At 42.7% G+C, this 16,774-nt stretch overlaps 2 protein-coding genes across 2 annotated transcripts; both read left to right on the forward strand.

Annotated features, from left to right (window-relative positions):
- Positions 1–1,244: 1,244 nt before the first annotated feature.
- On the forward strand, positions 1,245–9,064 carry LOC136298811 (solute carrier family 2, facilitated glucose transporter member 11-like). The gene is made up of 12 exons (XM_066199822.1): positions 1,245–1,310; positions 2,256–2,354; positions 2,794–2,954; positions 4,528–4,652; positions 4,887–5,016; positions 5,593–5,741; positions 6,327–6,514; positions 6,648–6,758; positions 7,275–7,376; positions 7,536–7,611; positions 8,282–8,409; positions 8,769–9,064. The coding sequence occupies exons 1-12, from the start codon at positions 1,287–1,289 to the stop codon at positions 8,973–8,975; spliced, it is 1,500 nt and encodes a 499-aa protein (XP_066055919.1). The 5' UTR covers positions 1,245–1,286; the 3' UTR covers positions 8,976–9,064.
- A 2,230-nt stretch (positions 9,065–11,294) lies between these two features.
- On the forward strand, positions 11,295–16,737 carry LOC136298706 (macrophage migration inhibitory factor-like). The gene is given in 4 exon segments (XM_066199636.1): positions 11,295–11,460; positions 13,864–13,914; positions 13,917–14,022; positions 14,489–16,737. Coding segments are annotated over 4 exon segments (447 nt in total). The 5' UTR covers positions 11,295–11,348; the 3' UTR covers positions 14,667–16,737.
- Positions 16,738–16,774: the final 37 nt, after the last annotated feature.

Genomic DNA, 16,774 nt, shown 5'->3' on the forward strand with positions numbered 1-16,774 from the left:
TGCTGAAATCTATACTGCCTTTTTGTGTGTCCCCCCAATATCATCTGAGCAAGGCAGGTGCCAGCAGCTAACATGGAATTTCATCCCTTTGTCAGAGGCACATCAGGTTGTTTCACCTTTGTATAACTTTACAGAAAAGGAAATTAATTCTTAGCATCAAAGGGACACTCTCATTCGTGCTCTAACAACAGCTTATCTGCTGAAGAACCTCAACTGAAAAAAAAATCCCTCCATGAGCACAAATCAACAGCAAAGTCAAGGTCATGATGAGGCCTGAAAGTGGCAGGAGAAATGGCGGGGTGGTACCATACACTATATTTCAAACATTAGCTAGAGAATCCAGGAATATGCTTTGCATGTGAAATATTTTCTAGTTAATATGACTGCTTGCATTAACTAAGCCCTTTATGATTTCTTCATCTTCTCCTTCAACTGAAGTGTAAATGGCAAGTGATAACTAAGCCATTTACCAACTGAATACATTCAAGGTCCTCTTAATTGTGAAATAACTGAAGTTAAAGCCTGAGATTTTTCTCTCGGAAGAAACATACATCAATCCAGCTGTGGAGGTTACAAAACAGCTTCATAACAACCTTCTTTTCCATCGCAGACACAGAAATAAGTACACTGACTAATGGAAATGCCAGACAAAACTGTGTATGATGAATCTTTCACTCTACCAGCAAAGAAAAATCATCTACTAAACACTTGGCTGGTCAAGCCTGATGTGCCACAGTAGAACTGTTACATTTACACCCCATTTCAAAATCATGGAGTAGTTCAGTTCCTCCCAGTAATGATTAAGTTACGATGTGCTCCCGTTGCCGTCATCTGGAGAGAGGACAGTTCTTTCCTATTACATGTCAAAGTCCTGGAGTTCACTGTCCAAGACCCATCCAAGATGCCCAACAGAGTTCTCTGTGTCTAAGTTTCTCTTTTACTGAAAACTGAGCAGGTTATGATGATGGGAGTCCAGTTTAAAATTGTTTTCTCAGTCCTCTGTCCCCCTAGCAGAAGACAGAGTTCATTAAGTATATAGGTTCTGCAAGGGACACCATCCTGTTTACTCGGGCTAGACATAACCATTGGTTGAAATATTTAATCCAACAATCCTAAACTTTGTACGACGGCGGGAATATGTGTAATTAACTCAAAAACCTCTGAAGTAAAATTTAACTTCAGTAACATGGGACTAGTTCACTGCCACTGCTGTTGTATAATGTGAGCATTTGGTTCCTTTGGCAGGTACCGGCAGTGAGCTGCAGGCACCGGCTCGTCCACAGGAGATGGCTGCCTTCTTCTCCAACCTGGTGAGTACCTGCTCACATCTCCTCAGGCCTCTGACTTACAAAAGACAAAGACAACATAATACTAGAGATTCGGGTTCTTTAAAGAGTTTAAATTCCTTTGTTACAGAGGCCATCTTTCCTTTCTGTGTTAAAACATCATAAAGAGTAATGGGCTTGGGGCCATGAAGACCCTGTTGCATTGTCTTTTCTATGCAACAAGATAAAATGAAGCAGTGAAATGACATGAAATGAAATTACATGATGAAATGACATGGCGAAATGAAATGAAATGAAATAAAATTAAATGAAAATCTAACAACAGCTCTGACTCTTCCACCAATGACTACAATACTTTACTTTGTGTTCTAAATTACTGAAAACAAGACTAAATATTAAGCACTGTGATTACTTCCCAAAATAATGAATATGGTAATGGTACAGCAAAAGGCTAAGAAATCATGACATAAGCTTTTAAATGAATTACTTTCTTCACTTCATCAAAAGGTAATTAATATAATCCATCAAGAGTTTCCATAATCTTAAAACGGGAAGAAGTGATATGTCTCATCACACACTACGGTTTGGTGTGCATTGGTTGCTGTCGATTGCAGACAGGGAAAAGAATTCCCTCTCCCCACATCCAGAACTGCCACCTTCATCCAGCCAACCTGTCAGATGTTGCTGGCACACAGTGCGAGTTGTACTGTCAGGAGCATCTTTTCAAACTCCTTTTCCTTCTTGCAAGCAGCGTGATGGATTATCACCCTTACACCCGTGTGGTTTGCTCTGGCAGTGTGGCTGATGGTTGGACTTTGGCACCACAATAGAGGGATTTTGGAAAATGTTTGAATTCAAAAGGATCTGAAGTGGACAAAGAGGAAGGACCAGTGTGGCTACAAAGTCTCTGGCCTTGCACAAAACTAGACTAATGAGAAGCTGATGGAGCATTTTGTTTTTGCTTTGCAGGTTCAGTTCCGGGGACTACTTCAAATGATCTTAGTGCTGGGAATTGGTGGTAGCTTCCCATATGGATTCCATATTTCTGTCATCAACTATCCTTCTGCGGTAAGTAGGCATCTCTCTGAGGCTGAAACCACAAAAAATGAGAGCCCGAGACTGCTGTTCTCCCATAAATCCCGAATTTACTGTGCACTCAGCTGATATGTCTAGGCCTTTTCTTTGGCTAACAGTGACATCACATGTGTAGAGAACTTTTCCTCCTTTAAGGACCTGGATAGCTTTTTCTGTTTTAAATAAGCTCTTGCCAGGTAGAGTACAAGCCTCCAAAGGAGGGCACAAAATGAGCTCTCAGCATGCTCACCAGGAACCTTCCTGACTGATGCAGACTTGAAGAATTTGCAATGTCATCTCAATGAACTTGTTTTACTAAAAGAGTCTCAAAATAAGTCTAATATGAGAACCATAGGCTTGACCTGAAGTACAACAGCCAAATGTGAAGAAATCTTATACCTGTTATCCAGGCAAATCTCGTTTTATTTTTCAGCACATCAGGAAGTTTATTAATGAAACCTGGATAGATCGACATGGCTCTCCCCTCCATCCTGAGACAATCATGCTGTTGTGGTCCTTCATTGTATCTGTTTATGGGATAGGAGGATTCCTGGGAAGCCTCTGCTGTGGCTACCTGACTACAAAATACAGGAAGTAAGTGCTTCTTGTAACAGCTCAGCAGTCAGAAAGTACAGGGAAATACCAAGGTGGACAAACAAGTCCCTTCTTTTTGGTTGAAGCAGCCCTGTTGAAGACAATTGATTTGGTTTCCTGGCACATCCACTTTTTCCAAGCACCCTTCTGTCCTATTTATCTGCCCTCCCCAGGGAACTGTGTTCTGTAAAGGCTGCAGCCATCATCACATTACCAGATCAGTGCCTCTGGGAGTAGTGGACTAGGATCACATTCTCTTCAAGGTCTCCTATCACTCTCATAAAGGTCTCCCAATCTTTACAAACTCCAATGAAGGAGCTGTGTGTCTTGTGTTGTAGCACATTATATGCAGTTACTCAAACACCTGGAAAATATCCTTATGTGACAAAGAAGAGTCAGACTTCCATTTAAACACACTCATTTTGGGGTGGTGACATTACATTAAATATTCAGATCTACTCTAGTGAAAATATGGAGAGAAGAGAAAAACAAATTGCTTGTAATTTCACTGTAAATATATAATCAGCACCAAAACAGATGTCCAAGAGACATCTCTGTTCTTGGCAATCCATTTTACTGAAATTCCAAACTATCTTTCCCACTGGATTGATGGTGGCAAAGTAGAAGGAAGGTTTCCTCACCAGTCTGGTCTGTTCTTGGTGCCTTGTGTATAACACCACTAATTTCATTTGCAGAGAAATTGGCAAACATATCTTCTTGGTGTGACCCACTTAAAGATCTTCTCCACAACACACTGATCCAGGGGCCCCTCATTTGGGTCTCAACAAACCATCTTAGCCTGCCTGCAATTCTGTTCTTTCCTAACAGGTAAGTGCCCCCAAGAAATTTCTTGTGGGACACTGCCTCATCCCACACGCTGAGAGTCTCCCGAGACTGGAAACAAGATCATGCACCTCTCCCATGGGTTATTTAACACGTGGTAGCTAATTGCTGAATCACAGCCTAAACACAGAGTCTCTGTGATCCTTAACGTGTGTAAGGAGGCTCCTGTCTAACAAGTGTCACAGCAAAACATCTGAGTGCAAAAGACTTTGAGACACCAGGGTGGTGAACACACCAGCCTGTGATTCTCACAGAGTGACTTCTGAAATGAAATATGCCTCTAAAAAACTCTGTCTGCCATCTCAGATCACACATTTAGCCAAGAGTGTCCTTAGTATGACCAATTCTAGAACGGGACCTGTGGACTCAGACTGTTTCTGGGGAACAACTTGACATTTTATAAAGACTTAGAGCCATTTAAAAATCTTGGTGACAAACTGGGCCAGTCCTTCAATCTTTTTCCCTACTTGTGCTGTGAAAATGCTGACAAAGGGTTCCAACTGTTTAAATTCCAACGTAAAAAAATTTATTAATTCAAATCTAACAGATCCTCAAATTTTAAAGAACCATTTTGACTATTCTAAGTCAAAATTATTTCAGCCATTCCTCAAAACAGTAGGAATGGCTGTGCCACGCTTCCTGTCACAGCAAGAGTAATCAAAAGAGTACAAGAGGTTCTCATTTCACACTGAATTCTCAAGGTCTTTTTTTTTTTTTTCTTTTTCCCCAGGAAAAAGTGCCAAATGTTCACCAACCTGATCATGTTGGTAGCTGCACTTTTCATGGCCCTCAGTAAAACAGCCAAATCCTTCGAGATGATTCTGGTTGGGCGTTTTCTCTATGGCATTGGCTCAGGTATGTCACCGAGGCCTGCAGGACTTGCTGTCCTGGGGTTGTCTCTACAGCCATCCTTGAAGAGTGGTTTTTAAGGCAAATACACCAGGGACTCAATAAAAGTGAAAGATATCTATCATCTCCTTTGTAAGAAATTGTTATCTAATTACAATGGAAACAATATAAGAGAGGATGGTCAAAAAGTTAACCTTTTCTAAATATTTTAACTGTTATTTATCTTCTTGTATGTTCAAGGTTTTTCTCTCAATATACATCCTCAGTATGTAGGAGAGATTTCACCCAAGAAGTTGCGTGGGTTTACCAACTCCACTGTTGCTGTTTTCCTGACCCTGGGAAAACTCACAGGACAGGTTGTTGGACTACGGTAAATTCTCCAATTTTCTATCAAGTTACACTAAAAGTAAAAATGTTTCTATAACTTTACCCTCTCACCCAGTCAGTGACTGAGAAACACTCTCCTCCTCCCCAAAACATGCCTTAGCTTATGCCAGAAGAAAAATATTGATGGTATTTGAGAGAAATATAGTTTTAAATATAGAAGGCAGAAAAATACTTACTCATAACCTGATTTCTTCTTATTTCCACACTCTTTCTACAACGAGACTTCCCCTTCAAAATTCAGTGTACTTACATGAAAAGTCTTAGCAAGATGTTTTGCTCTTGTGGCCAAGCAGTGGTCACATGAGTCTCATCAGCTCTCTAGACATTATACTGGGTTCCAATGGTATTCAGAAATATTTTCAAAGTATCAGATAATTCCTTTAAAATAAATTGTCAGAAATAAAAATAGCCAAATTTGTGAAATTTGCCAAATTAAAATTCCGAGGTTAACTCCAGTGAACCCTTGAATGGAATCAGAGCAATCTTTATCACTCAGAAAAACTTCCTGAACATTCATTCCATTATTTCAGCATAATTTTGTTTCACGTACACTTTCCAGGGAGATTTTAGGAAGCGAAGCTTTGTGGCCATGGTTGTTAGCATCTAGTGGACTCTCAGCATTGGTTCAACTGGTTACCCTCCCATTTTTCCCTGATTCACCATCCTACCTCCTGATACAGAAGGGTAATGAGGAAGCCTGCAGGAAAGGTAGAGTGTCTGCTTTCCTCACTTACTTCCCTTCATCTGGTCTGTCACAGTGAGAGGCTCTGCAGAGGATGAGGCAGGGCAGAGCTGTGCTGCACAGGGCAGGGCCATGGAGCACAGACAGTTTCACTTACAACAGCCGAAGTACCCGTGGCAGTGTCTGCATTAGCCTGGGCTCGCTCAGCCTCATGCAGTCCATGAAGACAAGAAACACAGATGTATATCAGCATGTCTGACATTTCCCACCTTGGTGGGCACTGCTTTATTTCTTTAAAGGAAATTGTTCAGGCAGCTGTCCTTTTTGGTATTATTTAAAAAAAAAAAAACAAAAAAAAAAAAAACCAACACCCTAAAATGTTTATTCTGTTTACAGTTATGTAAACTCCATATTAGAAAGCTGTGCTATACTGACAACCAGACAGGCAAAATCCTTCCAATTGCCCACTGTCCCTGCAGCAACCAAATGGCAGAAGCAGCACCAGCACAACCACCTACTCCAATGGATAGGCAGCCCAAAGGGTTTAGTGCAACCACTCCTGCTGGAGCTATCCTGGTAGGATAATCTGCTTCCTTCTTTCTCCCCTACAGCCATCAGGAAGCTCTGGGGGGAAGGGGACCACCAAGCAGAAATTGATGACATTATGAAGGAGAAGGGTGCAATGGCCAGCACAAAAACCTTGCGTGTCCTTGAAGTAATAAAAGAGCGATCTTTGCGCTGGCAGCTTTACATTTTGATGACTGTCATGACCACGTTGCAGCTCTGTGGAATCAATGCAGTTGAGTGTTCTCTCTTTATCCCCAGGACCAGCATTACAAACCTCTCAAAGTCAATGTTATTAAACCAGCTTAGAGTTGTATCTCAAATGCAATATTTTTTTCACAGTTTAATTTTCTCATTGCATTTTTCAGATATACTTCTATTCTTTTGAAGTATTCCACACAGCCAAGTTTGAAGAATACCTTATCCCATACGTGTCCCTGGGAGTTGGGTTGTGTGAGTGCTTGTCCTCTATACTGTGTGTAAGTCTTTTCAGATTTGAGTTTGAAGGAAAATTTTAATATGGTCAACAACTGTGCTTTTCCTTTCTTATAACTGGGCTCAGGGAAATTTTGCATAACCTAAGCCACGTCTTCCTGCTTCTGCAAAACCACAGGCATGATACAAAGAAGGTTTTTTTCCCAAATTATTTGCAGGAGTGTGTGTCTTTAGACTCACTTTTTTCTGCAAAATAATTATTTTCTGATGTTCTGGATTAGATATGTGCACACATTAGATGTGTATGTGTGCACAATTTGACATATGACAGCATGCAAGAGAGGGAACTGTAACACAGTTAGGATTGACTAAGAAACAAAGTGTAATTAATAATGAATTAGTTTTGAAGAAACTAATCAAATTCATTAGGAACTAAGAGACTGAAATACATTGATTTATGGCTATTATTTAGACAAGCCTTCTGCACAGAACACATGGAGACAGGAGGAATTATTTCCTTTGAGAACTGAGGTTTGTTATCCATGTTTTCTGCTTTCCAGAGCACCCTTATAGACCGGTTTGGGCGGAAGGTGCTGCTCTGGGGTGGATACTCACTGATGAGCTCTGTGCTGGCGCTGCTCACCATGACCCTGTCACTGCAGGTAAAGAGGCACCAGCCTCCTGGCCCCTTCCCCAGCCCCCCCTTTCTGCTCTTAACTTGCAGGAGATGTATAAAAACTGCAGCCAGTGGCAGGAAATACAGAGCTCTGCTGTTCCATCCTGAGTCTAATGGTTTGATCTCACTGGTTTCTCACTTTCAGCATCGGTTTTTCTGGATGCATTACTTCAGTGTTATCTTGATCTTTCTGTTCGTTGTCTTCTATGGAATTGGACCATGTGAGTACATCAGTGGTTATACTGGGAGGAAATTTGGTGTCGTGTTGGTTGGCAACACAACTGGCAGAGGAAGAACAGGCTAGTGCCTTGCTAAAAAGTTCTTGAAATTGAGGAGGGAAGGGCAGTCACGTGCAAGAGGGAGACAAGAAAAGGATACAGACACCTCAAATTTCATTGCTGATCACATGACCAAAATAATTTAAAACAGTATCATCCTCTCCAGAGGATGTGAGATAAAAATTTCAAAGTAATTTCTAAATTAATCAGCCAAAATCAGGATTCTAGGCATTGCCAGGTACGTCATAGTAATCATCTTCAACTACTTAACAAGTTAAGCTTATGCCTACCAAGATGCTCCAGGTGGAAGTGGCCACAGGAGCCAAGAGGGAGGCTGGTTTTATAAACCGCTGCCCCAGTAAAAACAACCAGTGCAATATGGAGCTGCACAGATCCACTGATACCAGAAAAAGGATTCCAGTACATACAAGGGGAACCTAAATTAACTGCTGGATTCCGTTTCTGCAGTCAAGGTCTTTCACCCTCATAGGAGAGGTCACCTGTCAACAGGTCACCTATTCACCCTGTGCGTCATCTCTGCCGCTGCCATTGGGAGGAGCTTCAGCAGCAGCAAGGAAACAAACCCGATGTGTGTTTGGCTTTGCTTTTTCAGCTGGAGCCACCATATCTGTGATGGTTGAAATCTTCAGCCAGTCGTACAGACCATCAGCCTTTCTGATTGTTGGCTGCATCAACTGGATGGGACTGTTCGTACTTGGGATGATTTTTCCAGTAATTGTTGTAAGTGACTCTCACAGGATCCCTCTTTCCAGGCTAATCTATTTCCAAATAGAAATTTTCTGCACCTTGTTATGCTGACAAGGGGCAGAACAACAGCAATAAATTGCAATGGTATACAATGCTTAGTGAACTGTCCAAACAGCAAACCTGCTCAGAAATTCCCCAGGCTTCTCAAGGAGCAGCAAACGGACTCAGGTCAGACATGGCCAGTGGAAACTCCTGGTTTGACACCTGTCCTGGATTGTGTATTGAGCACACCTTTGAATTTGAACTTCTAAGACACAGGTTTGCACTAAAGGGCAGGGAAATAGAAATGAGTTTCTTATTTTATTTACACTGTCTTGCAATTCTGCTTACAGGATAACCTTGGACCCTTCTGCTTCCTTATCTTTTTGGGTATCCTTGCTTTATCAGCAATTTTCATCTACCTGTATCTTCCTGAGACTAAAGGAAAGTCAATCATGGAAATAAAAGCAGAATTCAACAAGCTGAACTTTGGGAAAAAAGAAACCTCTGTCACTGAAAATAACTTTCCTAAGGAACAGTTGTCTTGCACCAAGCTCTGAATGTTCAGGGGAAAAAAAAATTGTATCTCTTTAAAAAGACAGGAAATAATGTTGCAATAGAACTAAAAAGGAAACATTAAAAACAGACTGCAAGCTCTTCTGTCTCATTTATTTTTTCTTTTTTGAGATAGATACTCATTATTCAAGAGTAACACTATGTACCTCATAACCAGGAACCTGCTGGCAAACAGCTCAGAGAGGAGTATCAGAAATACAAAAGAACAAGAGAAATATTTTAAGAAGACAAACCAAGGTAAAGAATTATTAAGAAAGCTCAATGACCAACAGTCATGAGGCTGGGGAAACAAAGAAATCCAAAATATTTGGCTGACAGGAACACAGAGGAAAAGCTAAATACATGGTTTAGGGTGACCCAAGCAGATAGAGATTAAAAACTTAACAACTCAAATTTGGAAAACGGGTTTCAGCATGACAAAAGAAAAAAAAAGTATTGAAAGCAAAATTTGCTGCACAACCGTCCTGGAGATGTAAGGGAAATTTCAGTGGAAAGCATCCTGGTAACTCTAGGCAGGGGGCAGGACCTGCTAAACTGAGATATTCTTGCATGCAAAAAAAGTGAAATGACTGCTATAAAATAAAGCAGACTCTGGAGAGCATCTCTGGTGTCTAAGGAACTGATTTTCAACCTGGTGCATCAGCTTCTGGGAATTACATCAGATGTTTTCACAGAAGAAAGAGTTTGTTTTGGAAGTGTTTTTCTTGTTATGTAAGCAAGCTGGGAATAACGACTGATTATTGTACCCAGCAGTAAAAATAGATTGTGAAGATCATTGGAAATAGTCTAAGTTTTTCCAAGTGACCAATAACAAGTATAGGATGACTTGAAACTAAACACTTTGGATCATGCCACCTGCTTTCCTCGAACCACTGAAGAAAAAATCAATACTACAAATTACATCTCCTCTCCTTACAGATGGAGGTGTCACTTGGGTTTGTTTTCAACACTTTGGCTTAGGAAATACACCCTGAAAAGGCTTTTTGTAAAGCAGATTTTATTTCTGGGTTTTTTTAGGGTTTTCATTATTTTCAGAATGCATACAGGAAACACAATCCACAAACGTGGGCTGTAAATGAACACTGACACAGTAATTTCATCTCCTGACTTTTTATTTGCTGACTTTTTACAGCAAGGGTGCTACAGTGAAGGAGCTAACTTAAAATCAACATACACCACACAATCATAGAATGGATTGGGTTGGAAGGGACCTTAAAGATCACCTAGTTCCACCCTCCCTGCCATGGGCAGAGATGCCACCATTTAGGTCAGGTTGCTCAGGGCCCAGTCAACCTGACCTTGAACACAATCAGCTTCAACAGGTTCACACAGAAGTTTTCACCATTAAAAAGTATTTGCTTCAACTGCACCATTTGATACAAGCATTTAGTGCAAGCTGTAGAAAGCTCTCCCTCTTTTCTGCTCCCTGGAGAAAATGGAGTGAGTAGAAAAGCTCTTAACTCAGAAACTACTGGGCATAAAGACACTCAGCACTTTTAACATGGAGAGATCATCAAACCATTTATTTTATCCCCATCAGCATTTTCAACCTGCTTTCCCCACACATCTCGCTGTGAGCACCCCCTACCAAATGCCGTATGAGCCCTCTAAATCACTTCTCTCATGTAAGGCTCTTCTAGGCAGCAGCGAGAACTGATCCCAGCCTTGCCACACACTCCCTCCACTCTGGATAAAAGCTGCTCATGTCAGAAAGCCTGTGGATTTCCTATCTCTCAGGAGTTATGACTGTTATGGAACTATTTGCACAACAAAGGAGCGAGTTGAAAACAAGCCTTCTCTGAGCATGTAGAATCCATCCCCACAGCGGAAAACCAAGACCCTGGTTTTAAGGCATCTTTGTCATGACTTAGTCATGGTTCAGGAAAGGTCTGCACAACATGTGTCACCGCGGGCTTTTTGTTATGGTCTATTCCACAGACAGAGTTTAGGACCTCACAATCGAATCATTCATCCAATCAAAAAAAAAAAATTACTAGCCTTGCATAAAGAGGTGCATTACAACCTACACTTAGTCTCTGAAACCTTTGCTTTTTCACTGGTTTCATGATCGGGCTGTATCCAAATATGAAGTGTGGTTTTGGATGCTTTGGTTTCCAGAGTGCAGAAGCTGAGTTCCTTCACAGGCCCGTGCATTGGCTGTCTGTGTTAGCAGCCTGCAGATGGCACAGTGAGCCTCACCTCTCCTGAGCCTCACGCTCCCACCCCTCTCAGTGCACCTGCTGCAGGTGTCACTGACTATTTAGAGGCTCCTGAGGTCCTTACTGCCACAGTGGGCTGAGTGAGCTTGTGGGTGAGTTAGAAATAAAGCTGAGAAGAAACCTGCTTGTGATCCAAAGATGCCTAAATTCATTGTTAACACAAATATAAACAAGGATAAAGTTCCAGAATCTTTTGCAGGGGAGCTCACCCAACAGTTATCAAAAGCATTGGGCAAACCAGCACAGGTAAGTCCATTTGCTGAAATGTTTTCCATCTTTAGTCAGCTGTGCCTATGCAAAGAGCTGTTTCTTAGTGAGAGCCTTGATAAATTAATTTAGCTAATGACTCACCAGTATTTGCAGTCTTTTCTCTGGGAGCACATCAAATACTTGTTCACTGTAACGTAGTTTTATTGAGGTCTCAAAACCCTGGAGTATTCAAACTAGCTTTGTGTAGGATGGTATTGCATGTAGTTATCTGTGTATGTGAAGACACTGGATGTATGTGGGTACATGTCCACAGGTACCTGTGAATACCTCTCAAGAATCTGCCTGACTGAAGAGCAAACCTCACCCTCCACTTCCTTGCTGAGTCCTGTTGAATAAGTGCCTGCTATTTGCCACCAAATTGCCTGTAGCCAAGTGGTTACAGTTGAAGTAAAAAAATTATTTATTCAGCTTGCTTGGACATCTGGCAAAAATATCTGTGTGTCATCCTGCTATTTGTAGTCAAAATACCAGAGTAAAAGCTGCCTGCTGGTTTCACTACCAAACTAGAGGGCTTTTACCTGCCAAAACATATGGCAATATGCTACTGAGGTGAAGTCCTGAAATACTGGTATTGAGGGTCTTACAAGGATTTATAAGGTTATTATTCTCTTAATACTGACTGCTCACTAGTCACCGTGTCAGTTGCTTACTCAAGATTGTTGAATATGAAAAGCCAAAAGAAAACTTCTCTACAGAGCTGTAAATTTCATAACATGAGCTAGACCTCAGTTGCTGCAGCAGCAGTAACTTCAGTGGATTGCCTATGGATCTGTAGCCACTTCTTTAAGCACCACTTCTGCATATTCACGAGCCCATCTTCAGAAAATGTTTATTTTGCTTTGGGAGTGATGCTTTGAAGCTGTACAAAGACTGGAGCTCTGGTGCCCACAGAAAGGGTTCTGAGGGCTCCCCAGCAAACCTTTCTCTATGCACTGGGACACCTGAACACATTAAATTCTTATGTAAAGAATTCTGATGTGTTCTATCCCTCTTTTTAAAAAAGCCAGTTTTTATCAGTCTAGCAAACAAGAACTTGCTGTTGGGGGGGGCAAGGGGTGTGTCTTGCATAACAGCTTCTGCATATAAAACTAGAGGCCAGGGCTGGGATGCAGCTGGGACAGGTTTGTGCAGCTGTGTGGAAGGGATATGTAATGGGACTTAGAAATATACAGGGAATAACAAAGAGATTTTTCTGAAGAGGACATACAAGCTCTTCGTGACAAAGGAGGCAATAGGAAAGGGAGAGTCTCTTAGTTATAACACAGAAAGAAGGAAAGGATTAGGATGGGCTGGAATGCAGAGCTTTCCTCTCACAGGAAACTGTACCGTTTGGGAAAAATAAGAATTTTTAATCAAATAGGTTTTTTTCCTGCTGGAAGGACAGTTCCAAATATTTTCAAAGTGCTCTAAGAAGAAATTAATGCTGATTAATACTTCAACTCTGTTTTTCTTTTAATAGTGATAACCTGCTTCCTGGGTAGATGTTAAAGGCATGGAGGTACCTACATTTGGCATAAAGTCAAGAGCACATGGTGTCCAGACAGGGGAGAACAGGGCCAAGCAAGTGGTACCTCAGCAGGATCTCCTCGGCTTATCCTGTCCTGCTGTGGTCTGATGCACCTTACACCCAAACAAACTGTAAATGATGGCCAAGACTAATTACCCAGACAACTCCTGGTACTCAGCCTGGCTTGTTTTACCAAGAGGGTTAATTGCTGCCGAGTTCCAACGATGCGCTGCTAATAAACGTGGGTAAGAACAGCACAGAACCAGACGAATGCCAGAGGAACTGATCCCCAGATTCCCCAGGGTGTGGATCTGACACTGTGTATTAGCAGCAGGGAAAATCGCAGGCTGGTCATTAATATTAACATAGATACTTTTTTCTGTTTTTCCTGATATCAAGAACAAAAGCAGGATTAGGCTGTATTTTGTTTAATGAGGGGGATGTTGATTTAGGCCTCGGCTGTGTCAGTTCGCATTTACCTCAGCAGGAAAGACTGCAGCAGGAGCCAGTGAGGTGCAAAATCTCTCTGGAACGCAATGCGGCAGCAGTACCATTGCACACCCCCTCGCCCCTGACCTTCCCACACAGGCAGGGAGAGCCTGGTGGCTTGGAGGAGGTGCTGGAGCTCCTGGAGCACCTGGACTAGGAAGCCTAAAAACTATGGAGCCTTTGTACTGGCCTTTGACACAGCAGTGGATATCTTGGAGTAGAATGCAAATCTAGACAATAAGATATCAACAAATGAAAGACTTGCACATGAAAAACGTGCTTATTTTCACTGCAGTTTAGGTACGCAAATGCCTTCCTGGATTTTCAAAACTTTTCCTAATACAGCAAAGAAAATAACATTCATTTTCTTCTTCCAACTGTATCTAGCAATACAGATCTCTCCTGATCATGTGAAGTCCTTTGGTGGCTCCACAGACCCTTGTGCTTTCTCTACAGCATTGGAAAGACAGGGGAGCAGGAGAACAAGGTCTGCTCCAAACTGCTTTGTGACCTGCTGAACAAACAGCTGAAAATACCATCTGACAGGTGAGCTCACAGCAACTTGTCTGACATGACTTTCCACAGATTGTAAAAACTGTTCATCCCAGGCTGGTCCTTTGGTGTTCTCTATTAACGTGCTGATTGAAGAGGTTAAATGCCAACTCCACTGAGCAACTCCCCAGTTAAAAAGAAAAAAGGACCCATTGCATGAGCTTCTGATGTCCAGAGGCTGCAGAATTCCTTGGTTAAAATGATGTAGGTTCAGGCACTGTATGTACCCACAGATATCATGTGCAAAAGACCAGGAACAGCTATAATTGATCACTAGGAACTCCAGAATGCAAGTAGATGAGGCATTAAAAGGGGCAGGGGGAAGGGAGTGTAAGGCCTGAGAGGGATAAAGCCCCAGGAGAGAGTCTGCAGCGTGGCTGTGTGTGCTGGTGCAGGAGCACCCTGACCAGCCTGCAGCACTCTGCTCCCAGCTGTTAACAGTGCCTGTCTTCCCTTCCAGAATCTACAGCAGCTTCTTTGCCGTCAGCCCTGGCAATGTAGGCTGGAATAACTCCACCTTCGCTTCAGGTGCCCTGGGGAAATCACAGCTTATTCCTGAACCCTCCTCATGGTCTGAGAACTGCAGTTCTAGTCACCTTCTGGCATCTGCCAAATGCAAAAGGCATTGGTATCTTTAGTTGCTGCTACGCACTGCTGTTTAACATCTTGCCTGCTGCTTAAACAAAAATGCAGCAGAAACCTGATGACTGGGACCTTCTCGTTGTTTTGGGAAGGCCTGTAGTTGAGATGGAGGGTGCCTTCTCAAAATATCCTTAACAGAAGCTTTTCTTCTAAAAAAAGTTTAGTCATATATGAAAATGAACACTCCTTTTGCCTTTGTCCTCTCCATGCTCAAGAGCCAAATTTCAAGAAGAGATAAATATATCTTGACCTGGTTTCATGATATGTTTGAGTTAATAGATGTGGCTACAAATGTTGCACATTGACCTCCCTTCAGAAGGAGAAAAGACATGGTTACCTCTTATTTAAAAGGGATGGATTGCAGCCCAGGTCCTCTTTAGGCCTATCACTACAGGGATATCTAGCTGAGCAGCAGAAAAACTTGTGCTGTGACTGTCCCAGGGCTCAGCATAGGCAGAGGGAGTGAGTGGAAAAAACCACTGTTCGCTGCTGTGCCCTCCCCTTTTCATCCATTGAACAATTTGTAGTGACAGCGAAGATTAGAGCACAACTCAGAACGAGGCAGAGGCACAGCAAGCCACAGTGTGCCATTCCTAGGGACTGAAGTGGTGAATTAATTATGAAAGGAAGATTTGCATACAAATATTTATTATTTAAGCCCTTGGTCAGATAAGATCATTTGCTTCCAAAGTAAAATAAAAGATTGAGTAGAGATGCTTCCTGAAATTCTGTAGTTAAGTGTATTGTGAGTTTTTTCTGGAAGAGCAAACCTTATCACACCCCTGTTCTGAACTCTATTGTTAACATCCCATTGTGTCCCTACCACAGCTTTGCTTTGCAGGCACAGACTTTAAGCACAGACCTGCAGCTCAAACAACAAAAATGCTTTGTTGGGATAAGGGATGGAAGCTGCTTTGGTGAAAGCTTCTTTCTCAGTCAGGGAGGCAAAAGAGAATGAAATTGCAGATATCTCTCCATTGTGTGGCAGCATAGCCAGGGGCTGCCACTCTAGGCCTGCCAGGGCAAGCACACCAGTGGCGACATTGCTCTCAAGCCTTTCTCCCTGCACAGGTAGAATTCCCACCCCACGTCCATGTAATAAGTCTGAGAGGCAGGAAGGTGAGAGGAATAAGTGGGACTATCCAAGGGCAGGGAGCTGAGGATATCAAAGGGAGGAAACTTAATCAGTTCTTAGTCGCTGTTCTTAAGCACTGTTAATCACTAGAAAAGGAAGTGCTCCAGTTCTCAGCATTATAACCTGTGGCACTCCAATGCATTCCCGTATGGTACCATCCTTTACTCCTCATTCAGGGCTCTGAGTGTTCACATATGTAACATGTACATCTGGGCAAGCTTTCTAGTAGCAGCAGTGCAAGATTGCTGCGTGTGAAATGTCTGGGTGGAGAGGGCTCCGGGCCTGATCCTCTTTAGCCTCCCTGTGAGTCATTTCGTGCAGCAGAGCAGCGCTGCCGCCGTTGGGGCAGGCAAGAGTCAGGGTGGGGAACCGTGCCCTGGCAGCCTACGTGCATCACATCACACAGCCCAGCATACGGCTCTGCTGCCTCTCACCTCCCAATAGGTTCATTCCTAAGCCAAACAAAATTTACTTCTGCCTTTTTCCACTAGAAAAAAACGATGTGAAAATGGGGAGGCTGAGGAGCAATAGGTAGTTTTTAATTTGACTGAAACAGAGATTAATTCATATGGCAGCAAGGCAGACGTTTCTACTTATACCGAGCTAAATCTGCACACACAGTTAAACCGCTACAAATGTTACTTTGTTTTGCAAAAGAAAAACATGGCCGGAGCCAGGGCAAGCATCCCTTTTCGCAACTGCCAAGCTGAAGCCTATATCCCTCTCTGGCTCTGGTCCCGCAGAAACCAGCGGGAGTGCTACAGCGCTCGTATCACATGCGCTGATACCAGGTTATGTATGAGCTGCCCAGCGCGCCCGGACGCCGTTCCAGAAAGGAGCCGGCAACAAACCCTCAAAAAATGTTCAGTGGCAGTAACGAAGCCAAGGAATAACGGCGGAGCGGGGCAGACCGCTGGTCCAGAGCCCGCCGCGGGAGGGATCTGCACGGCGCACCGCGGCCGCAGCCCG

Source organism: Chamaea fasciata, unplaced genomic scaffold (assembly GCF_029207755.1).
Source record: "Chamaea fasciata isolate MVZ Bird 193981 ecotype frontalis unplaced genomic scaffold, bChaFas1.0.hap1 SCAF_18, whole genome shotgun sequence".
NCBI lineage: Eukaryota > Metazoa > Chordata > Aves > Passeriformes > Sylviidae > Chamaea > Chamaea fasciata.

Excerpts from the sequence above, each read along its gene's own strand:
- LOC136298811 (XM_066199822.1), top strand. The coding sequence starts at position 1,287 with ATGGCTGCCTTCTTCTCCAACCTG. Across the intron at positions 4,653-4,886 it reads TCTCTATGGCATTGGCTCAG|GTTTTTCTCTCAATATACAT; the intron begins GTATGTCACCGA and ends TGTATGTTCAAG. Across the intron at positions 7,377-7,535 it reads CCATGACCCTGTCACTGCAG|CATCGGTTTTTCTGGATGCA; the intron begins GTAAAGAGGCAC and ends TCTCACTTTCAG.